The following is a 26,437-nucleotide window of genomic DNA, read 5'->3' as shown; positions in this document are numbered from 1 at the left end:
CAGGTGTGGAGAAAAGAAGAAACTGAAGGCCAACAGCAAGAGGTGGATCTACTGGCCGAGCATTTGCTATGGGCTGCGACTGTGGCTTGACTGCCCTTCCGGCTTCTATGACCACTCAGCAGGCGATCACATAAAACACTCGGGTATCTGACACGCCTCTTACAGTCCCCTTAAATCTGGGAAAACAACTATAAGACGTAAGATGAATCGGAATGAAATTCAGATTTCCTCGACAGGGAAAATGACTACCTTTAAAGTAGGATGTTAAAACTGAAGATTTTTTAATTGTTATAAAATAAACTTGTTATGTTTTACATGAACCAGGTCCGACTGTGACTAGAAAATGTGAGCTACTGTAGCTCACTGTGGCCGGCACACGGCAGTTTCTCAGACATCTCATGGATGAATGAACGCATCCTGCTGTCCCTAATGAGAATGTCAGCCCACACTGCTTCCTGCTTCCTGCCTCCCAGATGCAAGTCAGTTGTGTTAGAAAAGCAGTTACCATTCTAAGCCTGCTCCGTACGTAAACGACTCAATCCCCACCACCCACTGAGAAGGTATCAGCCTTATTCCTGCTTTACGGATGAGCAAACTGAGGGACAGGAAGCCAAGTGGTCTGCAGAAGGTCTGTGGCTGGTACTTGGCATGGCTGGCAGAGAGCTCAGGGCCCGCTCCAGCCATCTGCCTCCTAAACACAGGTGGGGTCCGGCGCTGCCTGCCCGTGCTGCCCTTACCTCTATATTTCTGAAGGTGGAAATCTCCACGTAGCCTGGCCTTCCTTCGGTTAGGAGGAACAGACGCTTCTGGGTCATGGCGATCTTGCCAACGCCTAGGTTCGTCTTGACGGAGCTGGACAACTTATACACACACTCGTTTTTATCCAGGTGTTCCATCACCAGCCACGGCAGACTGACCTCCTGGGCTTCTGCTTCTGTCTCCTTCCAGCAGTTGTAGAAATCTTTGAATGTTTCTGGGTCAATTTGTTTCTGCTGTCCTTAGTTTTATAAGAAGAAAAGAGAGGTATCTTATAGGCACATACATCGGGAGCCGCAAGGGCTTCTGCATGACCTGAAGAAACCACGCACTACCGGAATCTGGCAGCAGGTGGCGCCAGCACTCAGGGCGGTGGATGGAAACTGCCAGAAGGTTTTGCAGGGCCTTCCGGGGCAGCCCAGGTGTGTTCAGCTGTCAAGGGAGGGGCACACGATCTAGGCTGAGCCCGCAGCCCTTTCCAGCCTCCGGCTCTGGGATGGCCATGGGACCTGCTTCAGGTAGTCACAGCAACTCTTACCTTTGGGTAGGAAAGTCCTTCGGGACAAGGACACTCTTCTAATGGTGACAAAGACCTTCCTCATCACTAGAACTGGTGGCCACTGTCTCGGGGTCACAGGGGAGCTAGTCCTAGGATGACGCTAATGCCGGGAAGGTTGGATCCTTAGCGACACTGCCCTGCCACTGAGTCCGCCTCGCCTGAAACTGGCCTGACCTCCACACTCTTTCGTTACAAGCAAATCATTAACTTTTGTTGTTTGCAACTGAAATCATCTCCGCTGATGAGAAGCGGTAACCTTCCCGCGAGGCTGGCACTCACGGACTCTGGAGTCAGGGGGGCCTGAGCCTGAGGCCCGCTTCATGGCTGTTCACAGAGACTCCTGGCAAGTCGTGGAACGAACCTGCTTTATCTGCCAGCTGGAGATGGGACGACCCCTTGGAAATCCCAAGTCCCTGCCGGCAGGTCCTGCCAACTCAAGCCCCTAGCCTGCCTGCTCGGCTCTGCCTCCACCCTGTGTCCCAAGCCTGTCTGTCCCTCTCTCCATCCCCTGACGTGCGGCAAGTCCCCCTCAGTTCTGCACAAGAAACCCCTCCTCAGTGGCTCCTGCCTTCAGAGCCAGCCCCACTCACAGCCTGCTTCGCTCGGCACTCAGAGCCACTTTTCTAAAATGCAAGGAGGAGCTCCCGCTCCCGTTTTCAACACTCAGGGCTGCTTCTGTACACCGCCACATTCCTCCAAGATTGGGCCCCACCTACCCACCCCACAGCCCAACCGTACCAAGCATGCTCCCAAACAGGTCATGTTACACACACACACACACACACACACTCATCCTGCCTGCTCACACCAGGAAACTCCTACCCGTCCCTCAACACCCGGCTAGACGTGCCCACGCACAGCCTTCCCTGATAAGAAAGAAACATCCTGGCCAGGCCACTGCTGAGCTGCACACACGCTTCCCTTATGGCACTGCTGTGTCCAGCAACACTTGCTATATGCCAAGAACCACAATTCACTCGATATGGGGTCCTACTTACAGCCACCTTGTGAATGAGGTGGCTCATTCACAAGGGGAAACTGAGACATGGAGAGGAAAGCCCTTTGCCAGCAGACCTGGGCTGTGAGGCCGGGCAGACGGTCTGCCCAGAGCTGGGGTATGCCTTCCTGCTGGTCGCTACTTGAAAGGGGAGTACCTGTGACCCCAGATCCTCAGATCCTCAGATCACGAGTCTGAAACCAGAAGACGTGGTTAATGGTCCAGCTCTGCCACGCCCCTGCTCCGATTCCATAACAAAGCGTCAACAGCAAGGCCTGTCTAGGGAATCTGCCATCATGGCCACAGCTGAGTCCAGGACGACTGAGTCGTCATGGCAGCAACTAAAAGGGGAACGCCGCAGGAAGAGAGTCAGCACTGTCACAGGGTCAGGAGGATTTTTTTTTTTTTTTTTTTTTTTTTTTTGAGACGAGAGTCCTTGCTCTGTCAACCCAAAGGGCTGGGAGTGTGCAGTGGCGAGATCTCAGCTCACTGTAAGCTGCGCCTCCCGGGTTTGAGCCATTCTCATGCCTCTGACTCCCGAGTAGCTGGGACTACAGGCGCCCGCCACCTCACCTGGCTAGTTTTTTGTAGTTTTTAGTAGAGACGGGGTTTCACCGTGTTAGCCAGGATGGTCTCGATCTCCTGACCTCGTGATCCGCCCGTCTCGGCCTCCCAAAGTGCTGGGATGACAGGCTTGAGCCACCGCTCAGGAGGACTCTTAGTCTCACTTCAGAGTCACAGGCACTGGGGGCCCTGCAGGGTGAGCTGAGCAGGAAGGCTTCAGCACACGGCGCAGGCGCCAGGCGGTTATGCAAAAATCTCCACCAGGTGGCGGGATTCCCAGTGAATTCTTCTTTTTGCCTGTCTGTATTTTCTAGTCACCAGATCCAAACAGAAGAGAAATATGCACCAGTAAGGCTCTCTCTAGGTGCAGTGTGATTGTTCCAAAGAAGTCACAGAAGAAGACAAAGGAGAGTGTTGTGGCCCCGGTGGGCGAGGCCTGTGGCCCGGTGGGCGAGGCCTGTGGCCCCGGCGGGCGAGGCCTGTCAGGCCAGGTCTCTGCAGCCCCTGTGCTGGGCAGCAAGGTCATCTGTGAGGTCGCAAAGAGCATGTAGGTCCTCTCCCCACTCCACACCTAAGATTGTTTGCCAGAGTTCCTCTTCTGTTTCAGAAATACCATTCAATGCAGCCGCCTCCGCCTCGGCCTGGGGCGCCTCAGCCTACCCTTCCCAAGGGTTCTGAGTTGCTGGATTTATTGTAGTTTTTATTTTATTTTATGTATTTCATTTTCTTTTTTTTTAAATTTAGAGACAGGGTCTTGCCCTGCAACCCAGGCTGGAGTGCACTGCTGTGATCATAGCTCACTGCAGCCTTAAATTCCTGGGCTCAAGCCATCCTCTAGCCTTGGCCTCTCAAAGTGTTAGGATCACAGGCGTAAGCCAAGGCGCAGACTCTGGGTTTAAGGCAGAAGCACTTGTTATGTGAATCACATCACATAAAACAATCTTTTGGTCAGGTAACCAGGCGAGGAGAGGCCCCAAAAACAGGAAAAGGAGAGTGAGTGCGAATGAATGGGCGAAGCCATTACCTAATGAAGGAGCCAGGCACCCTGAGTGTGGAGCCCCAGCCACGAGTCCTGCCCCTTGCACCACTCAGGGCAAATCTTCTAGCTACCTGGTCCACAGCAGTTCCTGGGGCTGGGCAGGGTGAAGTGAGTGTCACCAGAGCCTGACATAGCTTCTTCTCACAGACAACAGTGCTGAGCTCAGGGCGAGGGCACTCAGGGCTCTAGAAAACCCCAACGATGGGAGGAGCAGCAAGACCAAAGTCCCCTCAGGCAAGAAGCAACACTCACTGCAGCTGCCACCAGTGCTCAGCCAGCCTGTGGACACCACGCCACCAGCACTGCAGCAGAACAAGGCAGTCCATGCCCAAGGTCACTGTGCAAACCCACTACCATGCATACCCACAGCCACTGTGCACACCCAGACACAGTACAGCACGCCCACGACTATGCTCACCCACAGACACTGTGCACACCCACCGTGCATGCCCACCACCGTGCACACCCACCCCCACGGCACACACCCACACTATGCAGCACGACCACCACTATGCTCACCCACAGGCACCATGCACACCCACAGACACCGTTATGCACACCCAGACACTGTGCACGACCACTGTGCACACCCACTGCGCATACCTACCAAAGTGCAGCCAGACACTGTGCACACCTACCACAGTGCACACCCACAGACACTGCACACACACCCCACCAGCACCATGCACACCCACGGCCACTGTGCACACCCATTATGCACACCGACCACTGTGCACACCCAGACTGTGCATGCCCACTAACGTGCACACCCACAGCCACGGTGCACACCCACTGTACAGTACACCCACCACTGTGCACACCCACAGACGCCATGCACACCCGCAGCCACTGTGCACACCCACCGACACTGCACACTTATGACCACTGTGCACATCTCTAGACACCAGGCACACTCACGAGCCTGTGCGATCCACAGCAGCTGCCATGCACGCGCTTGTTGCACAGGCCCACGTGGGCACAGTGCCCAGTCCTCATTTGAACTCCCAGTTTCACACAAACACCAGCTGTTAACCTTGCTCTCGTCACCCACACGCCTCCAATACAACTGTTCCTGCTCAGCTCGGTGGCGTACAGGCGACGTCACCATTGGAGCTGTCCATGGATGTCTTGCTTCCGCACGGCCATGCTGGAGGCGGCAGACACGTCGGCGTCCCTGGGGAGGGCCACCTCACGGGCAGCTGCAGCAGGGAGCATATTGGCCTTGCGCTGTTAATAGCATATTTTGCCATTAAAGTATGTAATGATGAAATTGCAATAATTTTTTGAATAAAATCTGATGTATTCTTATATCACATAAATTCGTCCAAAGATGGTGACACCGAGCTCTGACCAAACTTTTTTTTAACAAATGCCCATTTGGCCAAAACATATATTAGGTGCTGCTTTACACTGGTCACTTCAGGCACACATGTCCCAGAATCAAGACCATTTCCTAACCTAATCGGCAACGTAAGCAAAGCCAAAGTGACAACAGGGCCACTGATGGCATTATCACAACCAGCCAGGTCTGCTGGACAAGGGCCCACACACCCCACTGCAAACCCCCCTTCCAGGGCTCCCTTGCAACTGGGCGGCCACATGACACGATTCTGCCCAATGAGAGGAAACAGAAGTCACTGTGTGGCGGGGGGGAGGTGCCTTAAAAGGTGGACGGACCCTGCTCTTGTGGTGCTAATGCCCACAGCTGGCGCGTGACCGGGAGACAGCAGGCTGCTCCAGGCCACAGAGGAGTGACAGAAGAAGCTGGCCCAAGATGACACTGAGGAGCTGCCATGCATGCCCTGGACTCCTGTCACGTGAGAGACAGGGACCCCCCAGTGGGATTCAGCCCCTGCCCTGCCCCACAGGTGGCTCCTGGGTGGTGCTCACCATCCACAGGAGCTCGACGGAAGTGGGTCCCACCCTGCCCTGCTTGGCTGGTGCATCATCGCAGTGTCCCCAAAGCACAGCACAGGAAGTGACCACAGAGCATCTGAGCTCACCCTCATTGGACTCAACAACTGGGACCAGTGAGCGCATGATCTGATGGCTTCACCACACAGGGAGAGGTACAGTGCGTGCACACACACACGCAGGCTCTCACACACATATACACACATTCTCACACCCACACACATTCATATACACACATACACACTCAGCCATGACATCCCTCAGAGGCCACAGGCAGGATAAGCAAGGAAACTGCATTCCGCAGCACCTGTTCACAGCCGGAAGAGCGACCTGCCAGGCCTCTGTCACCAGGACAGCTTCTCCCGAGGGCCTGAAGAGCCCTACACATCCGTAAGGAAAGGAAAAGCAGCCCAAGATAAAAATGGGCAAAGATCACAGCAACGCAGCTCGCAGAGAAGAAACCAGAACTGCTCCCGAGCACGTGTGCTGTTGGTGACGTCAGTGTGGCATCCTTGCACACTCACAACGGGTGAGAGTCGAGACCAAGGAATGTGTGCTGCCTGGGAGGATGGAAGTGCAGCCCTCGCCAAGCCCGAACGACGGTTCTCACATCTCAAAGCAGGCCTTGGGTACACATCTGAGAGGGACTGACCCACACATACTCCAGAAAACAGGTGCGACACCACTGATGGTGAAACAGGTGGACAAAAGGTGCCCACACACTACAGCACAGGCAGTGGTTGGAGTGAATGAACCCAGCGGATGTGGAGCAACACAGATATGTCTCAAAAACACCATGAGTGAACAGCACGTGCAAACTCAGACATATGGTGGGACAATTCCCATTCTCCCAATTTTGTGTTTAAACTCACAAAACCTAGGTCCTGTGTCAGGTGCATCCATTTGTAGTAAATGCATAAAAACATGGCCAGAAAAAAGAGCTCCAGCTTGGGACAATGGCTCCCTCTGGGGAGGGAGGGAGAGAGGCGCACGGTGCCCGCGCTGGGTCTAAGCACAAGCCCACTGCACTCCATGGGAAACGCAGCAGGTGTCAGTCTGGGTGCAGGACCGTGACATTTGTCACAGGACCCCGGCATTTGTCCCATGTCCCTGCTTTTGCATGTGTCTGCAGCATTTCAGCTGAGTCCATGCTTCTGTACAGATGCTGAGCAATTCTCCCAGGCAAGGAGCGTCTTCATCTCCCATCAGCAATTCTACGTTCCTTCCACCCACATAGAGCGCAGCTCAGAGCCCAGCCTGGAGACGTGTTTAAGATCTCAGTGACAGGCACACTGCCTAAGGGCCCCGCCAACCACACCCATTCCCAGGTAAGTGCCCAGAGCAACAGTAAAGACCACGGTGCTGCAGCGGTCTTGCCTGTCACCAGCTGGCGGCTTACCTCACCACTGCTGTTACCTGACCATTGTCGTTAAGTATTTAAAATATATGGGACCAGGCATGGTGGCTCATGCCTGTAATCCCAGCACTTTGGGGGGCCAAGGCAGGTGGATCATCTTGAGGTCAGGAGTTCGAGACCAGCCTGGCCAACATGGTGAAACCCTGTCTTTACAAAAATACAAAAATTAGCTGGGTGTGGAGGCACATGCCTATAATCCCAGCTACTCGGGAGGCTAAGACAGGAGAATCACTTGAACCCAGGAGGTGGAGGTTGCAGTGAGCCAAGATTGTGTCATTGTACTCCAGCCTGAGAGACAGAATAAGACTCTGTTGCAAAAATAAATACAGTAAAATAAAATATATGGGCCTGGTTCAGTGGCTCATGCTTGTAATCTCAGCACTTAGGGAGGCCGAGGTGGGTGGATCACTTGAGCCCAGGAGTTCAAGACCAGCCTGGGCAACATACTAAAACCCTGTCTCTACAAAAAATACTAAAATTAGCTGGGCTCGGTGTCACGCACCTGTAGTCCCAGTTACTCGGAAGGCTGAGGTGGGAGGACTGCTTGAGCCCAGGAGGTAGAGGTTGCAGTGAGCTGTGATTGCACCAGTCCACTCCAGCCTAGGCGACAGAGCCAGACCCTGTCTCTAAATAATAAAATCGGTGATGGTGCCAGGCATCCTCTTACCTACAGTCAAGGCCTCGAACAGCCGCTGGATGGTGCTGGCGTCCTTCACGATCCCTGACTCCTGGACCCGCTTCATGAAGTCGTCCAGCTGCATGTACTCCTTGGGCAGCTCGAAGTTCTTCACGTGGTCGTCCAGCTTCGAGGCCTCGTGCGGCTTGTCCAGGATCTCACTGATGAGCCGCATCAGCTCTGGCGCCTGCTGCGCCTGCACCCGCTCGGGGGCAGACATGGATTCCACCGTCCTTTTCACCAAATCAGCGGGAAAGATCCGTATGTCTGTTTTATACAGATTCTGGAAGTCCAAGAGAGCATTCAGCAGCTGTCCTTGCATCAGATGAACGAGCCCTCGGAGGTAGAAATAGCGGGCCAGGAGCAGAGAGTTATCAGGGGCCAGAAAGCCCATGGCCTTGCTCAGCAGGGTGACAAAGTCGGCATAGTACGCCTGCACGCACTCGCTCACCAGCGGAAAGTGGATTTCGGGAATCTTGAATGTATATGGGGACTTCGGCGTCACATTCAGTACTAAAACATTAAGGGGAAAAAGGAGACCATTAGCACAGCCCTTACAAATGAACACGTGTCCCTGCGACATCATCTTGTCAAGGACAATGTTTCTCTGGATGCAAAATAAAATGAGAATGGGTGTGTCCCTCCACACCTCCAGAAGCTCCACGACCACCACCCCTGGGAGGCCGTGAGAGAACCCTCACTATTGCTCCCATGGTAAAATGAGAATGGGTGTGTCCCTCCAACACCTCCAGAAGCTCGCGCAGCCCACCGCACCGCCCTGGGAGGCGTGAGAGAACCCTCACTTTGCTCCCATGGTACCCCAAGGAAAACAGCAGCTAGCATTCACTGAACAATTTGATTTGCTACAACTAGTAATACTATTTAGGTATCGGGTACTGAGGCTTTATTTGAGGATGAAGCTAATAATCGAAGCCAAGATGTACTTGCTAGGCAGGATGCAGCCCTTCAGAACCGCTGTTTCATGCACCTTAAAGACAACTCAGGATAGGGGTATTATTATTAGAGTCCTGTTCTACAGATGTGGAAACTGAGGCTTCCACAGCCTGGGTTACTTGTCCCAGGTACACAGAGACTAAGTGCCTGAGCCAAACTTCAACCAGGTGTGTGTCTCACACCAACTCCTTCTATAGATATTACCTAAGGGCCCTCCGGGTGCTAGGCACCAACTGGGTGCTGGTTTTCCTCTTCTCCCAGGAGCTCCAGTGGACCGAGAAAGCAGATGGAGGGTTACAGGGTCTCCAGGGGAAGGTTCCGAGGGCAGAGAAAGCGGAGCATGCTCCCAGCGTGAGTGGGCACAGGGCATCTGCCAGCAGCAGACTGACAGGTGTTCAGAAGAGGAACCACAGAACCAGGGAGGTAAAGTCGCTTGCCCAGGGTCACACAGCCAGGGGCAGAAGGCTCGGACCCCACAGTGGCCTCCAGAATGTTTGCTCTGAGCTCCAGCGCTCAGCTGATAAAGGCAAGGTGGTCTGTCATTCGCGCACACTGCCCCTGCTAGACCATAGCCCTCGGGGTCATCAAGCTGTCGCTCCTGCGTCTCCTGGGGTCTGAGCACAGTGATCAGGAGGAACCGCGTGGTGCTTGCTGCCTGGGCCTGAGACAGCAGCTGCAGGTGCCCCGGGGGTCAAGGCCCTGGCCTCCCAACAGTTTCTCCCATCCACTAGGGACAGGATGTACCTCCCCGAGAAGGCGCCAGGCAGGGCTCAGCCTCTCCATGCACTCCTGTCTCTGTAGAAATGTCCCAACCACAGTCACAGTCCCTCCCCATCCCGGGCCCTGCTCACTTTAGCCCTGGCCCTGGAATGCCAGCTCCACAAGGGCAGGGGCCCTGGGCTCCTTCACAGCTCTGGCTCTAGAAAGTGCCTGGTGCCCCCTGCCTCCTATCACGTGTGTATGTGTAAATATGTATTTATACACATGCAATCCACACACACAGAGACACACACAGCCTGTGCTTGTGAAGGATGCCGTACCATGCAGAGCCCCCGTTACCTTTAGCAGTGACACTGGGTAGCAGAAAATACAGACAAGAAATAATTTTCTAGAAGGCACACAGTTGGCAAAATGAATATTCTAAACATTTCAAATAACTTGGCTGCTAAAACAAGCCCACTCCTCTCCCCTGAAACAAGTTCCAGTTTTGCTCAATGACTTGCAGTGCAGGAATGGGGGGGACCGACACACAGCACCACGATGGGGGGCAGCCCTTACCTGCGCTGCTGCCCGTACAGCCTGCGGTGTCCGTCAGCCGGAGCGAGGAGTTCCTGGGTGCCAGCTCAGGCATGACGATGTCCTGCAGGTTGGGCATGCTGACCACCATGCGCCTGTGGATGACCTGCAGGTGCGAGGACTTCCGAGAGGCTATTTTCTCAACGGTCGGTCTCCTTGGACTTAAAAGCATTCCATTTATTCTGGGGTAGGAAAAAGCAACGCTTTACTTTATAGACACAATAATGATGGCAGAATAAGCCTAAACTAAGCGTTTTCCCCAGTGTAATGAAGAGCATGTGATACTCTTACAGACCAGTGGAAAACAGACTGGTAAGAACGTGTTGCCCAAACCTCACCAAGTGCAGCCTCAGGGAGACCCGGACGCAAGCCCAGAAGAAACCAGCATAAGCCAACAGGAGCCCTGACTGCAGCGGACGCATGTTGGAGGGGCTCAGGAAAAGAGCAAGGAAGAGATGGAAAACCACAGGCTTCGAGGATGGGGGTAGGCGGGAAGAGAGAAAGGAGATGGGAAAGAGTGACACCAAGGAAGACGCAGGGCCACAAACCACAGGGAGCACGCTAACATCAGGCACGTTTCAAGCGTTCCCTCAAGAAGTAGAAACAGGCCAGGAGTGGTGGCTCATGCCTGTAATCCCAGCACTTTGGGAGGCTGAGGTGGGTGGATCACCCGAGGTCAGGGGTTCGAGACCAGCCTGGCCAACATGGTGAAACCCCATCTCTACAAAAATACAAAAATTAGCCGGGCATGATGGTGGGTGTCTGTAATCCCAGCTACTCAGGAGGCTGAGGCAGGAGAATCGCTTGAACCCAGGAAGCAGAGGTCGCAGTGAGCTAAGATTGCGCCACTGCACCCCAGCCTGGGCAACAAGAGCGAGACTCTGTCTCAAAAAAAAAAAAAAAAAGAGGTAGAAGCGTAGAGAGAAGAGCTTCCCAGCTGTTGCCCAGTTCATCATGAGTTTCTAAGCACAAGGCATTTCCCGCTGACTTTCTCGTTTACTCATTCGAATAAAACTGAGGTCCTTGAACACTGTGATCCCTAAAGAGCTGTGGATCCAAAACACGACAGTGAAGCACCTGTCCTCCTCCGACTGGGTGTTGAGGTCCATCTGAGCAAAGGCGTCCATCCTCCTGTTGAGCCGGGCTTTAAGGAAAGAATGGAACATGTAGGTGTCTAAGACCTGGAAAAGACAGACGGGCTGGTCACTGGGCTGTGCCGACTCCCCAAGTCCCTGCTCCAAAGCCCCTGAGCCTCCTGGCACAGCACTGGGCACCACCACTCATGCCCAGTGGATACTGACTGAGTGAACAAACTCGAGGGTTTTCTGTTCTTCCTCACTCACACAGGAGAAGAAATGGCAGCCGTACATTCACACAGCGGGGCCCACATACCCACCCCGTGAACAAAAGCGTATTTCATCATAGCTAAAAGAGGTGGACACATGCTTCTGGCCATAAGGCAGTAGACAAGGCTCAGACATATCCTCTTGACATAAACTGTGAGGAAACTCGATAAAAAAGAGGAAACGACTGTTTTCAGACACTGGACAAGAGGCAGGCTTGTAGCTGGTGCGGCTCCAGCCCTGAGGGCGTGGAGGGAGCTCACAGAGGCTGGGGCAGCTGGAAGCCTCCGGCAGGGCTCTGGAGACGAGGGAATGATACAGGGAGCGTGTATCAGGGTCTGTATTAGGGAGCCTGCATCAGGGTCTCCCTAAGCCTTTGCTGAACACCCCGCTGCCCAGGCATAGGGCAAAACCGCATCAAACCAAAGAACGACTGGGAAGCTGTCAGTAAAACAACCCTCCAAGCCCACAAGGGCAGAGAGCCAGTCATGCCCCCAGCAGCCAGGGCAGAGGGTCCTGGCTGACCCCCAGCCATTCAGGAGACACAGCGGGGGACGGAGGCACATCACTTAGTGGATGAGTTAGGTTATACACCAACCCTAGAGAAAGGCTGTTCTTGGCCCACCCCAAAGCTGTAAAAAAAAAAACCCCAAAAGGATCAAAGGACTCTTCAGGCAGCTTCTATCGCCTGCCAGGGCAAAGCCCCTGAGGTGATTATTTTTTTGTAATAGTCACAAACGGAAAAACCCAAATGCTCAGTAGCAGGTGGACAGAAGAACAAAGCGCACTCTGTCCCAACCACGGGACATTCCTAGCCAAAAAAGGAGCTGCTGCTGAGACACACAGTAGCCCAGCTCGGTCCAAGGCAGGAGGCTAAGAGAGGCAGATAGAGCGCAGACCATAGGACTGCACAGCCTGAGACTCTGAGACGGGCCGACCATCTACGGGGACGCACACAGGTAGAGTTGCCGGGACCTGGGGAGAGATGGGGCTGGCTGGGGTCATGGGAATGTTCTATGTCCAGGTTGAGGAAGTGTTGATACAGATATGTACATTTGTCAAAATCCATCAAACCACACACTTAAAATGGCCATATTTTAAGTAAATTATACTTTTTTTTTGAGACTGAGTCTTGCTCTGTCACCCAGGCTGGAGTGTAGTGGCACCATCTTGGATCACCGCAACCTCCACTCCCCGGGTTCAAGCAATTCTCCTGCCTCAGCCTCCTGAGTAGCTGGGACTACAGGCACCCGCCACCACGCCCGGCTCATTTTTGTATTTTTAGTAGAGACAGGGTTTCACCATGTTGGCCAGTCTGGTCTCAAACTCCTGACCTCAAGTGATCTGCCCGCCTCACCTCCCAAAGTGCTGGGATTACGGGCATGAGCCACTGTGCCTGGCCATAAGTAAATTATACTCTTAAAAGCTGATTTTTTAAAAAAGAGGGAGAGTCACGTGGCCAAAAGGAACCGTGCTAAAACAAACTTTTTGGAAAAATTGATACACCTGAGAAAATTTATTTTGAAAAGTATTGAAATACAGAAAAGGATAATGGGTTGAACACACACAGGCACACCCACATCCCACAGCTCTCACCTGCTTATAAAACTGATGGTCCCCTGCAGCCCTGGTTTTGAGAAATTCTTCACTATTAAAGACTCTGTGTTCATAATTTAAATGATTCTTTACATCCCTGACAAAGAGAAAGATAGTCTGAGTGCTAAAACGTTCTTAAATACATGAAAAAAGACCACTTTTAGTAGCAGAAAAATGGTTACAAGAGATACAAACTTTGAAAAAGCTGTGTTCTTCAGAAAGATTCTTGATTACCAAAACGATACGACATGGATGTCTTTCGTGGTCAAGCATAAATTTCCCCCAACTAGAATGAAACTCCAGGAGGCAGTGTTCCTGTTCTCACCTTCCTCCAGCCCACCAGTTCCTTATGCAAATTAAGACGTAAAAATCAGTTGTAGTTCACACACATGAAACTGAGTTCAGGGTGGGGAGCCCAGAGGGGCAGCCAGACTCTGCAAGTGCTAACCAGCTTGGCCGCCAGCCTCCCCAGACAAGTCACTTCAGCTCTGTGTTTGCTTGTTTGTTTAGATGGGGTCTCGCTCTATAGCCCAGGCTGGAGTGCAGTGGCACAATCTTGGCTCACTGCAACCTCTGCCTTCCCAGTTCAAGTGATTCTCCTGCCTCAGCCTCCGAAGTAGCTGGGATTACAGGTACACGCCACCACACCTGGCTAATTTTCATATTTTTAGTAGACATGGGGTTTCACCACGTTGGCCAGACTGGTCTCAAACTCTTGACCTCAGGTGATACACCCACCTTGGCCTCCCAAAGTGCTGGGATTACAGGCATGAGCCACCGCGCCTGGCCCACTTCACCTCTTTGTACCCAGTTTCCTCAGATCACGTTATAAACCCATCGAGATTTTAGCACATGATCTCCCAGATCTAAAGTAATATACAAATAGAACGAACAACCTTACAGGGCATATTCAGTACATAATCTGTTTAGTGTTTTCCTTGAGAGAATAAGTTATTTCGTCCAGGGGAAATAAAGTTTTATCATCTGCAATCATATCTTCTGCTTCTTTTTTTAAAGAGCCAGGATCTTGCTATGTCGTCCAGGCTGTTCTCAAACTCCTAGGCTCACGGGATCCTCCCGCCTCAGCCTCTCAAGTGGCTGGGACTAGTCTGCTTTTCTGTCAACTCACTGAGCTTGTAAAATATTAAGAAATTTAAAAAAGGCCAGGCGTGGTGGCTCATGCCTGTAATCCCAGCACTTTGGGAGGCCGAGGCGGATGGATCATGAGGTCAGAAGATCAAGACCATCCTGGCTAAACCAGTGAAACTCCGTCTCTATTGAAAATACAAAAAAAAATTAGCTGGGCATGGTGCCGGGTGCCTGTAGACCCAGCTACTTGGGAGGCTGAGACAGGAGAATGGCGTGAACCCTGGAGGCGGAGCTTGCAGTGAGCCAAGATCGCGCCACTGCACTCCAGCCTGGGCAACAGAGCGAGACTCCGTCTCAAAAAAAAAAAAAAAAAAAAACTTGTTCATAAAATATCTCATCTTCAAAGAACAAAAGGAAAACAACACATTTAGGACCACACTAATTATGCCTCTTTGGGCAGAGATAATATCACATGTCTGTAATACACCATCCCATTTTTTCCTAATAAATTATTCGCTTTATGCAAACAAATACATCAAAAGAATAGGCCATTTAGGCCAGGCACGGTAGCTCACACCTGTAATGCCAGCACGTTGTGTGGCCAAAGCAAGAGGATCACCTGAGGTCAGGATTTGGTGACTAGCCTGGCAAACACGGCGAAATGGCCACATTTTGGCCCCATCTCTGCTGAAAATACAAAAAATTAGCTAGGCGTGGTGGTGTGTGCCTGTAGTCCTAGCTACTTCTGAGGCCGAGGCAGGAGAATCACTTGAACCTGGGAGGCGGCAGTTGCAGTGAGCCGAGATGGCGTCACTGCACTCCAGCCTGGGTGACTGAGTAAGACTCTGTCTCAAAAAAAAAAAAAAAGGCCATTTAAATTTCCATTTTGAAATAATCACACAGAGTACAATCAAGCCAGCAGACTCTGTGCTAACCCAAAGCAGAAGGCCCCTCAAGAACAGATGAGGCTAGCCTCAGGGGTGCCTCCTGGACTCAGGGAGCAACCAGTGAGAAGGAGAGGAGGAACACTGCCAGAGAAAGAGAGAAAGGGTGGAAGAAGGCCCAAAGACTTTTGTATTACCAAGTACTTATCTATGAAGCTATCATTTTTGCCATACATTCCTTAAGTGACCGCATATTTACGCCAGAAATAGCAACTCAATACCTCACTGTATCACACTGAAATACACACACTTGGCTTGTCCACTTAATCAATTCTAGCTCAAGCGCTGGGGAAGCAATAGCGTGCAGGAGGCAGCTAATGCAGTAATTCCTGGAATGAGGAGAAAGAAAACTCACTAACGGGCACATCTTGAGTGCCCCACCCGTCCTGTGGCTCTCCCATAGATGGTTTCATCATCTAGCTTACGAGTCACATCAAAATGGCCTGTCTGTCCCTCACTAGCCCCTGGATGCAGGCCTCTTGGGACAGAGCCCTCCGTGGACTGAGCCAGAGACCGGAGCCAGCACAGGCCAGAGTGACAGGTGCTCCCTGCAGGTTTGTCAGATTTGCGTCTTCCTAGAGGGCTGTCCCAAAACAGCCACCTGCAGGGGGTCACCAGGAGAGGGCGTTAGGAAGGCACAGGCAGGGTCAGAGTCAAAAGAACAAACTTCCCATAACTGCTGATTTTAACAGTCACAAGAAAAGCTTTGGCGGGGCGGGGATCGCTCGTGTTTGCCAGGCAGATGGTGCCCATGGCCTGCCCTCTGGGGCAGGGTGCACGATCCCCATGGAATGGCTGACTGGCTGGTTACCTCCTCATGGACGCCAGAAACATTCTCTCACGTACCTGAAGATGCTCACAAGCAGCTGCAGGGTGGTCTGCTGTATCTGGCAGTTGAGTTTCTGCTGCCAGGCCCGCCGGTGGGCTTGGCTCTCGTTCAGGTCTGTGCTGGAGAGGAGGTGGGCGGCATGCAGCTCGTGGTGGAGCTGGAGGTTCTGCACCCTGGAAGGAGGCAGACCGAAGCTGGCTCAGCCCCAGCGCCGCTGGCCATGGCCGCTCACCAGCGGCACACAGCCCGCCAGGTAAATGAACACTTCGCAGGCTCAAATACAGATCAATAATTTGAGGGGCGGGTGATCGTTAAAAGTGCATCACGGGCTGGGCACGGTGGCTCATGCCTGTAATCCCAGCAATTTGGGAGGCCAAGGCGGGTGGGTCACCTGACACATGGGCCTCGACTTGGACTCCGCACACTTCACCCAGGCCAGATCATTCCCATCCTGCCACTGCAGTGAGGGCACTCCCCCTTCTAGGACACCAAAGGCTTCCAGGTAAGGCTGCCTCTTGACGGGTCACTCAGGGCTGCCTAGAAGGGACAGTCACGGCTCCTCCCTGGCTTCCCCTCTGTACTTCCAGCCCAGGCAGGATCAGATGCCCCTCTGTGCCCTGCAACAAACATCCTGGGTGTCACCACTCTTGGCCCACCAGGACATGGCCACAGGCTCACCCCAGAGGGCCTCACTCAGGGACAGGAACTCACAGATATCTGTCAACCCTTAGTCACCATGGAGATTGGACCCCTGGCCTTCCCAACACCACTCAAGGCTGCATGTCTAGAGGGACGTTAGAAATATACAAAATAAACAGAACCAACGCATATCTGGTCACACATATTTCTTGAGCACCTACTATATCCTACTTTTGCCATACACTGATCTGTGTGCTCGGGAGGGGTGGTGGACACAGGCCAAGCTCCTGCCTGCATGGCACTTCCATGTGAGTGGGAGGAAGTAGGAAAAGAGACAAATCAAGAAAACAGGAGATAATGGGGACATCAGGCAGAGATGCACATCAGAGCGATGGGCTAGAGATACATGATGGTCAGACTGAGCGGGTGGAGAAGAGTTCTCCCAGGAGATGACCTGGAACCAGAGATGTGACAGGAAGACGCAGACGGGGACCTGATGGACCCAGTGCGGCCCAGCATGGTGGCCGGGGTGGGGGAGGGTGTGGGCCGGGTCAGCACGGCCTGCAGGAGCCAATCTTCTCTGTGATGGGAAGGGCGCATTGGCCACAGGCCCCTGCCGCTGCCTGATCCTCCTGGAGACAGGGATAGAAAAAGGGAAGAACGGGATACTGGGTGGAGTGGCCCACCAGGGGAGTGGCAGGCAGGCGGCGCCAGAGCCAGGACCAGGGTTCTCTCCAAACATGCTGAGGGGCCAGCCCAGCCCTGGCTGAGCAGACTCACGGGAGGGACTTGGGCAACTACCCCTGCCTAGAGGAGTCTCAAGAACTGCGCTGTTTACCAGCACTAAACTGGTCTTTCATCTGGAAGAACACGTAGAATGCCAGGGAAAGAAATGTTGATGACTTCCCTCATGCAAAAAGGGCTATGATGCCACCTGGAGTCGCAGCTCCTCTTTCTGCATCTTCTGGTGCAGGGACAGTGGGGTCTGAAGGAGACGGCCATCCCCTCCCCCGGGATCCTGTGCCTCCCTCACCCAAGCACGCAGCCCGCACAGCCCTGAGCTGGGGACCCTGTCCCTGCTGCCCAGGGAGAGAGCGGCTTCCATCAGAGACGAAGACAGCGGTGCAGAGAGTGACCAAGAACCAAGGGTGCTGAGGAAAGCCGGGGAAGAAGGGGGCTGCCCTGTCCCTCCCAGTCACACACCCAGGTGCAGAGAGATGCACATTGCACTCCGGAGCCCCCTGAGGACGCCTCCCACACACACTGCAGCCCACAGCCCGTATCATGAGCTCAGAGGCCTCTTACAGACAGGTCACCCATGGCACACGGATTAGCTCGTGTTTATAAAATAGTCTCCAAAAATGAGACTGTGGGAGACACAACATCCTGCACCCCCATTCTGGAGGATCTAGCCAAAGCGGGGTCCAGCCTCCGCACCGTGTGCGTCCCTATTCCGGAATTCTAACAAGAAGATAAGGAAACAGGCGGAGCCCACCTTCCTGGAAGTGCTCAGAGCCCCACCACAGTCTCACAAAGCTCCGTTCTGTTACAGAATGCCACACTCTAAAAGTCAAGGAAGCAGCTGTGGCTTACCAGAAAGCAGCTGAGACTGGGAAAGCACGTGTCTCCTTCAAAGTTCACGCAGACGACAGTTGCCAACAGAACGGCTGCTCAGGTGGCCCTGGCTGGGGAGGAGAGCCAGCGATTCCACAGCCCAAGCAAACAGAAACAAACCTTGCCTGTGCGAGACCATCGCTTGGCTTTAAGGCCTTAGGGAATTTTTTAAGATGCAAGAACAATAATAAAGGTAGTTCTCCGGCCGGGTGTGGTGGCTCACACCTGTAATCTGAGCACTTTGGGAGACCCAGGCAGGTGGATTACCTGAGGTCAGAAGTTCGAGACCAGCCTGGCCGACATGGTGAAACCCTGTCTCTACTAAAAACACAAAAATTAGTCGGGCATGGTGGCGGGTGCCTGTAATCCCAGCTACTAGGGAGGCTGAGGCAGAAGAATCACTTGAACCTGGAAGACGGAGGTTGCAGAGAGCCAAGATCATGCCACTGTACCCCAGCCTGGGTGACAGAGCAAGACTCCATCTCCAAAAAAAACAAGGGTAGTTCTCCTAAACATTTTACAGAAAACTTCCAGGTAGAAGGAATAATCCACACCAAGGTAAGGGTCAGAAATCAGAAAAGCCAGGTGAAAGGCCAGGCCAGAAACCGCCCTCCCCCTTCCCACTCCTCCCAACACAAAGACAAAGGAAGGCGAGGAGAAGAAAGTGACTGCTGACCCAAATCCAGACTGCATCACAGGCTTCACCAGAAGCAAGTACAGCCTGGCTGTCTGCAAAAAGCCTCAGCGCTCTGCTCCCTCCAGCATGACCTCCATAACCCGCACTTGGGGCCTGACTGCAGTCGGATCCCATAGGTTGTAAGGACTCCAGAGCAGGATCTCTCCTGCTATCACTTTATAAAATGCTGAAGGGAAACATGAGCTCCACAGAGCAACCCCAAGAGAGCCCCGGCACCGAAGCTGAGTCACTGCCTGGGGCACACCCAAGACGACCCAACACCTCCGTCCTGACATCATTAGCAACTACACCTCCTCTCACCCTCCCCGACCAAATCCCTGCCAAGCCTCTCCACCTCGACAGAGACCTCAGGGCCCCCAAAGCCTGAAATATTATTTGACCCTTGTTGGAAAAAGTTTGCTGACGCCTGATCTAAGCCAATGAGGTTGAGTAACAGAGATGAAAGAAAACATAAACTATAAAACACTACGAAAAAATTAAGTTCCAGGCCGGGCACGGTGGTTCACGCCTGTAATCCAGCACTTTGGGAGGCCAAGGTAGGCAGATCACGAGGTCAGGAGTTCAAGACCAGCCTGGCCAACATAGTGAAACTCCATCTCAACTAAAAACACAAAAAATTAGCCAGGCATGGAGGTGCAATCCCAGCTACTCGGGAGGCTGAGGCAGGAGAATTGCTTGAACCCAGGAGGCGGAGATTGCAGTGGGCCAAGATGGCGCCAATGCACTCCAGCCCAGGCAACAGTGTGAGACTCCATCTCAAAAAAAAAAAGAAAAAGAAAAAGAAAAAGGAAAGTGCCAATACAGTGCCAGGAGTGAAAGAAATGGACAATTTCTAGCTCGGAGAGAATGGGTCACACCCATCAGAACCCAGCAGACTGACGAGGTCATGGGACAGGGGCCATGGCTGTCCTGTCATTAGTACACAGGCACTGCCCAATTCCGGGTATATGATGGGGATGCAATACACATCCAGTGAATGAATGAATGAATGAATGAATGAATGGATGAATGAATGAACAAATGAATGAATGAATGGATAGGGAACTTCAAGGATCACAGGCACAGGATCCTGGGGCACAGGACAGAGGTTGGGTAGGTTTCCTGGGGGATGTCACTGTCTCTTGACTTGAATTAATATTCAGACAAGATTGGAATAAAGACAAATCACTTTCATTTCAAAATATTCATGGCTGGGCGTGGTGGCTCACACCTGTAATCCCAGCACTTTGGGAATCCAAGGCAGGCGGATCACTTGAGGTCAGGAGTTTAAGACCAGCCTGGCCAACATGGCAAAAACTGAAAATACAAACATTAGCCAGGCATGGTGGCAAGCACCTGTAATTCCAGCTATTTGGGAGGCTGAGGCAGGAGAATCACTTGAACCCGGGAGGCAGAGGTTGCAGTGAGCCGAGATTGCACCACTGCATCCCAGCCTGGGCAACAAGAGTGAGACCCATCTCAAAAAAAAAAAAAAATTCACAAATAATTTCCAAACTATAATACATAAAACATCTATCAATTATATAAAATTGCGGCCGGGCGCGGTGGCTCAAGCCTGTAATCCCAGCACTTTGGGAGGCCGAGACGGGCAGATCAGGAGGTCAGGAGATCAAGACCATCCTGGCTAACATGGTGAAACCCCGTCTCTACTAAAAAAATACAGAAATTAGCTGGGCGTGGTTGCAGGCGCCCATAATCCCAGCTACTTGGGAGGCTGAGGCAGGAGAATCGCTTGAACCTCAGAGGCAGAGGTTGCAGAAAGCCGAGATCGCGCCACTGCACTCCAGCCTGGGCGACAGAGAGAGACTCCGTCTCAAAAAAATAAATAAATAAATAAATAAAAATAAGAAAATAAAACAGGAAAAGATACTTGAAGTGGTAAATACAGAATCTGAACAAAGACAGTCTGAAATTCATCCTATTAATGTTCCCGTTACCTCTGAATAAACGTCTGGGCCGCCAGGAGGGGGACATCAGGAATGTCCACATTATCGTCCGTGGACTTGGAGTAGGTGATGCTCCCATGATCAATATTTATCAGAACTAAACCGTCAGCTTCCTAGAAAACAAGGAATCATCTGTAAAGATTGACAGAAGAATCTCAGAATTTGTATACCTCTTTGAAAACACATAAATATGTTTTGAGTTCACTAAGACAGTGTCATCATTAATTAAATGACCCTCTTTAAAATGCACACATAGGCCGGGCACAGTGACTCCTACCTGCAATCCCAGCACTTTGAGAGGCCAAGGCAGGCAGACTGCTTGAGCCCAGGAGTTTGAGACCAGCCTGAGCAACACAGTGATACCCTGTCCCTACAAACAATTTAAAAGAAATTAGCCGAGTGTGGTAGCACGTGCCGGTGGTCCCAGCTACTCGGGAGGCTGAGGCAGGAGGATCCCTTGAGCACAGAAGGTCGAGGCTGCAGTAAGCTGAGATCACACCACTGCACTGAAGCCTGGGCAACAGAGTGAGACCCTATCTCAAATAATAATAATAATAAAATAAAATAAATGCACACATAGCCTCATATTTTCTACACAAAAATCTAGTATATATCATGAGCTACGTTAATGGGCTAAATTTGATTAAATATGCCTCTCTCTTATTTTTCTTAATTGTGGTAAAATAAACTGTATCAATGTAACCATTGTTAAGGGTACAGCTCGACAGTGTAAGTGCATTTGAGTGGCTGTGCAAGCATCTCCCCCATCCATCCCAGAATACTTTCATCATCCCAAACAAACTCTCACTATCCAGCACAGCTCCCAGCCTCCCCTCCACACGCGCACTAATCTGCTTTCTGTCTCCATGAATTTGACTCCTCTGGGGACCTCAAATGAGTAGATTCACGAGCAGCATTTGTTCTTTTGGGACTGGCCTATTTCACTCCGCGTTGACTTCTGTGAGGCCCACCCATCTGTGGCATGTGTCAGAGCGCCCTTGCTTCTTCAGCCTGAACAGTCCGTTATGTGGAAAGACCACATTTTGCTTACCCATATGCCTTTCTCTTTCAGTGAAGATTCCATACAGGCCGGGCGCGGTGGCTCACACCTGTAATCCCAACACTTTGGGAGGCCGAGGCGGGTGGATCATGAGGTCAGGAGTTTGAGACCAGCCTGGCCAACATGGTGGAACCTCATCTCTACTAAAAATACAAAAATTAGCCAGGCATGCTGGTGTGTGCCTGCAATCCCAGCTACTCAGGAGACTGAGGCAGGAGAATCGCTTGAACCCGGGAGGCGGATGTTGCAGTGAGCTGAAATTTCACCATTGCACTCCAGCCTGGGCAACAAGAACGAAACTCCGTCTCAAAAAAAAAAAAAAAAAAAGGAAAGAAAAGATTCCAATACATGTTGTTGTCAAGGTTTCTCCTACCCTGGTATAAACACTGCATGTACTGCTTTTTGGGAGTCTTACAGGTAGCATTCCAGAACTCCAGTGAGGGCACCACCAACCTCTAATGTCCACTGTGTTGGCGCAGCTCCCCAGCCAGCTCTGCCCCTCCAAGCACAGGAGCACGGGCAGGAGCCTGGGCTAAGAGACCACACAACCCTGGAATGTTTGAGATATGCACCTGATGACTTGGAGAGGCTGCTGTGACAGAGTACACAAATACTGAGTCATGTGCCCGAACCCCACACTTCAACAGCCCCGGAATGCGATGCCAGGTTCCTGGGGAAGGCCCCGACTCCCCGGCTCTCATTCTGGGACCCACCCTTTAGAGTGCAGTTCAGGTGGCTACGTGAAATACGCGCAAACACATTCTTGGCCTCAAAACCTTACAAGGCAAATACACAAAACGCTAAAGCAGCGAGGCGCGCAGCTGGCCCCCTGGACGTGTTAACGCCCAGCATCTTTGGGAGATGCAAGAGGGTTTTGTAGAGGCACATAGGATCACTTCAGCTCCTTCCTGCAGATCCCACCGCCAGCCACAAAAAACAAAACCAAAACACCCAAACAAACCCAGAAGAGCAGCTGCTTCTCCTCAAGTTTTTCACAACAGGTAAGTGCCTCAAAGGTGTCCCCCACTGCTGACTGGAACTGCTAGGCTAACGTAAAAACAGCTGTCCTCCTAAAACAGCCTGAAACACGATTTTGTTCCCCTAATGACTAAAAAAAGAAACAACTTTAAACTTCAGAACACAGCTTATTTTCTCCTCGTCTGCGAGGCAGGATGGATGACGCTTTTCCGTTCCTTCCACGGAGGTCTGCCTGGCCTTTTCCTGAAGTGTGTTTTCCCCAGTGAGTCACTCGCCTTGGCAGGAACACACAAGCACTGTTCTCCCCTGCAGCGGGGACCCTGGCCAGGCCCAACCAACGGGCCCTTCCCAACACTTGTGGGGGAAGCATCTGGAGCCTGGGATTTGCTTCAAAATGCTCTGGGAAAAGCAGGGCTGGGGGTGACTGCGAAGCCGGCAACAGGCTGAAGACTGTGAGGGGCGCATGACACATGCTGTGTTCTTCTATTTTTGTGGACACTTAGAAATTTTCAAAACGGGGCAAAGCATGGTGGCTTGCGCCTGTAATCCCAGCACTTTGGGAGGCTGAGGTGGGTGGATCACTTGAGGCCAGGAGTTTGAGACCAGCCTGGGCAACATGGTGAAACCCCATCACTACTAAAAATACAAAAATTAGACAGGTGTGGTGGCATGTGTCTGTAATCCTAGCTACTTGGGAGGCTGAGACAGGAGAATCACTTGAACCCGGGAGGCAGAGGTTGCAGGGAGCCGAGATCAAGTCATTGCACTCCAGCCTGGGCAACAGAGCGAGACTCTGTCTCAAAAAAAAAAAAGAAAGATATTGTTCAAAATGGAAAGTTAAATGTAAACCTACCCTGTACGAACCACCAATAAGCACAGGAAAAGATGCTCAACATCATTCGTCACCAGGGAAGTGCATATCAAACCACAGTGAGATATCAGCTCCTCCTCACCGGGAGGGCTACAATTAAAAAGGCAGACAACAACCAGCGCTGGCGAGGACGTTAGGAGAAAAACTGGAACCCTCGTACTGCTGGTGGGAGTGTAAAGTGGCATGGCCGCTTTGCAAAAACAGCTTCGCAGTTTCTCAAAGGGTTAAACAAAGAGCTGCCTTAAGACCCAGCAATTCCACTCCTAGGGACACACCCAAGAGAAACGAAAGCACACATCCACACAAAAACTTGCACACAAGTGTTCACAGCAGCCAACAGGTGTAAACAACCCGCACGGTCATCACTGAACAATGTGATGAAGATTTTATCACGACGACCTCATTGTGAGTGGATGAACAAAATTCAGTCTATTTATACAATGAAACCCTAGTTAGCAATAAAAATAAAGTGCTGAGAGATGCTACCACGTGGAGGAGTCTCAAAACCATGATGCGAAGTGGAAGGAGCCAGATGGAAGGACCATGCGTGGAGCGACTCTGTTCCCACGAGAGGTCCAGAACCGGCAAACCCAGAGACAAAGCGCATGGGCGTGGCTGTCAGGCCCTGGGGGCTGACTGCTAACGTGTGATGAAAATTTCCCTTCTAAAATCGGAGGGCGGAGGATGGTTACACAACTCTACAAATATCCTAAAACCCACTGAATCATACATTTTAATTGGGTAAACTTTGAGGTATGTAAATTGTATCTCAATAAAGCTATTTTTAAAAACCAAACCCAGTCCGCCTCCTGGCATCACCACAAGATTTAGCACGAATCCATCAGCTCACCGACTAAAAACATGCTGTGTCAGATGCACAGAGGGGCCGCAACAGCAGCACCTGTGAACACCTCCCTGCTGTGGGCCCGGGCTGGCGACCGCCTCACTCGGCCCCCACCGGGACAATGAGGTGGGCACACTCACCGGCCTGTCTCCACTAGGAGACTAAAGGGTCCCGGCTTTGCCACAGGACAATGACACAGTCAGAGAACAGCCGCTTCTCACGGTACCCAAGACCTCTCTGAGGTGTGCAGACTCCGCCTTCACCGCAGAGCACTGTCAGACGCGTCTTCCCATGTGTCCCCGTGATGGACTCACAGGAATTTAGCATTCCAAATCAAAGGTTCACTACTTAACCTTGCTGACTTCTTCGAAGTGGTCGAGATGGCAGCCCATGAGAAAGGACGTGGGGGCCATGACGAAATCCAGCATCTGGTCCGACAGGATGGGCACGAAGGTGTGCTGCCACTGCAGCGGATACAGGTAGGCCATGAAGCACTCGGCGACCAGCGTCAGCAGAGCCCAGTCCGAGGAGAAGAAGACGATCCGCTGTTCTGTCAGGAAGCATGTCAGGATCTGAGGGGAGAACCCGCCGCACTGAGTACACGCTTAAAAAAAACAAAGGTACAGACAGGGTCTCGCTGTGTTGCCCAGGCTGGAGTGCAGTGGTGTGATCACAACTCACTGCGGCCTTGAACTCCTGGGCTTAAGCAATCCTCCCACCTTGGCCTTCCCAGCAGCTGGGACCACAAGAACGTGTCTCCACATCCAGCTCATTTTAAATTTTTTTTGTAGAGACAGGGTCTCCCTATGTTGCTCAGGCCGGTCTCGAACTCCTGGCCTTAAGCAATCCTTACACTTCGGCCTCCCAAAGTGCTGGGATTACAGGCACGAGCCACTGCACCGGCCCATGTACACAGTTCTGATTCAGTACAATAAAGAGAAAATGCTCATAAACACACCACCCAACAAAACCAGACTGACTGCAGGCTCTTCCCTGGTCTCTCAGCTCCATCTGCCAAACAAAAGCCACCTGAGAACCTGCAAAGAGTGCCATTTGCAAATACCATGCACTGCAGGGAACGCTGGCTTTAAAAAATAATAATATACGCTTCGAGTATACCGGTCGGTACATTGTGGAATAAACTCGCATCTTCATCATCTCTGATCATTGCTCCGAGGCCCCACCGAGCCAGGGAGCACAAGACGTGCTGGTCGGGCAGCGATGCGCACCTGCAGCACCTTCTCAGGCCGGAAGCACAGTAAGGGCAGGTGAAGGTCCAGGTCCAGGATGGGGCTTTCGGGGTCTGCTCGGGCAGGAAACACAATCTGGAGCGGCTTCATGTTAAATACCTACGACAACCAGTTCCCACCATTAGTTCAGAGAGCTGCTCCGGGCAGAGGCTGACATGCACTAGAGTCACTATTTCGGCGCCCGGGGCAACAGACTTAGAAAATGTGTCTGCGGTGGCTCAAGCCTGTAATCCCAGCACTTTGGGAGGCCGAGACAGGCGGATCACGAGGTCAGGAGATCAAGACCATCCTGGCTAACATGGTGAAACCCCGTCTCTACTAAAATACAAAAAACTAGCCGGGCGACCTGGCGGGCGCCTGTAGTCCCAGCTACTAGGGAGGCTGAGGCAGGAGAATGGCGTGAACCCGGGAGGCGGAGCTTGCAGTGAGCTGAGATCCGGCCACTGCACTCCAGCCTGGGCGACAGAGCGAGACTCCGTCTCAAAAAAAAAAAAAAAAAAAAAAAAAAAAAAGAAAATGTGTCTGAAGACACAGGCTGCCACGTTAAATTGTGCAGAACAACCAA

General features: G+C 52.1%; 1 protein-coding gene across 5 annotated transcripts in view; it reads right to left on the bottom strand.

Annotated features, from left to right (window-relative positions):
- Positions 1-26,437, bottom strand: part of DENND3 (DENN domain containing 3) — a 68,201-nt gene that overhangs the window by 18,797 nt on the left and 22,967 nt on the right. For all 5 annotated transcript variants that reach the window (XR_001889749.1, XR_001889750.1, XM_017895122.1 and 2 more), the window contains exons 6-14: positions 25,852-25,971; positions 24,976-25,194; positions 20,861-20,982; positions 15,991-16,146; positions 13,112-13,208; positions 11,250-11,353; positions 10,155-10,354; positions 7,914-8,435; positions 738-997 (exon numbers count right to left, since the gene is read on the bottom strand). Coding sequence is in view for 3 of the 5 variants with exons in the window: in XM_017895122.1 (XP_017750611.1) it covers positions 738-997; positions 7,914-8,435; positions 10,155-10,354; positions 11,250-11,353; positions 13,112-13,208; positions 15,991-16,146; positions 20,861-20,982; positions 24,976-25,194; positions 25,852-25,971 (1,800 nt within the window). In the remaining 2 variants the exon portion in view is untranslated. The remainder of the gene's footprint in view (positions 1-737; positions 998-7,913; positions 8,436-10,154; positions 10,355-11,249; positions 11,354-13,111; positions 13,209-15,990; positions 16,147-20,860; positions 20,983-24,975; positions 25,195-25,851; positions 25,972-26,437) is intronic.

Source organism: Rhinopithecus bieti, unplaced genomic scaffold (assembly GCF_001698545.2).
Source record: "Rhinopithecus bieti isolate Rb0 unplaced genomic scaffold, ASM169854v2 scaffold_25940, whole genome shotgun sequence".
NCBI classification, from domain to species: domain Eukaryota; kingdom Metazoa; phylum Chordata; class Mammalia; order Primates; family Cercopithecidae; genus Rhinopithecus; species Rhinopithecus bieti.
This window is presented reverse-complemented; position numbering and strand designations above follow the sequence as displayed.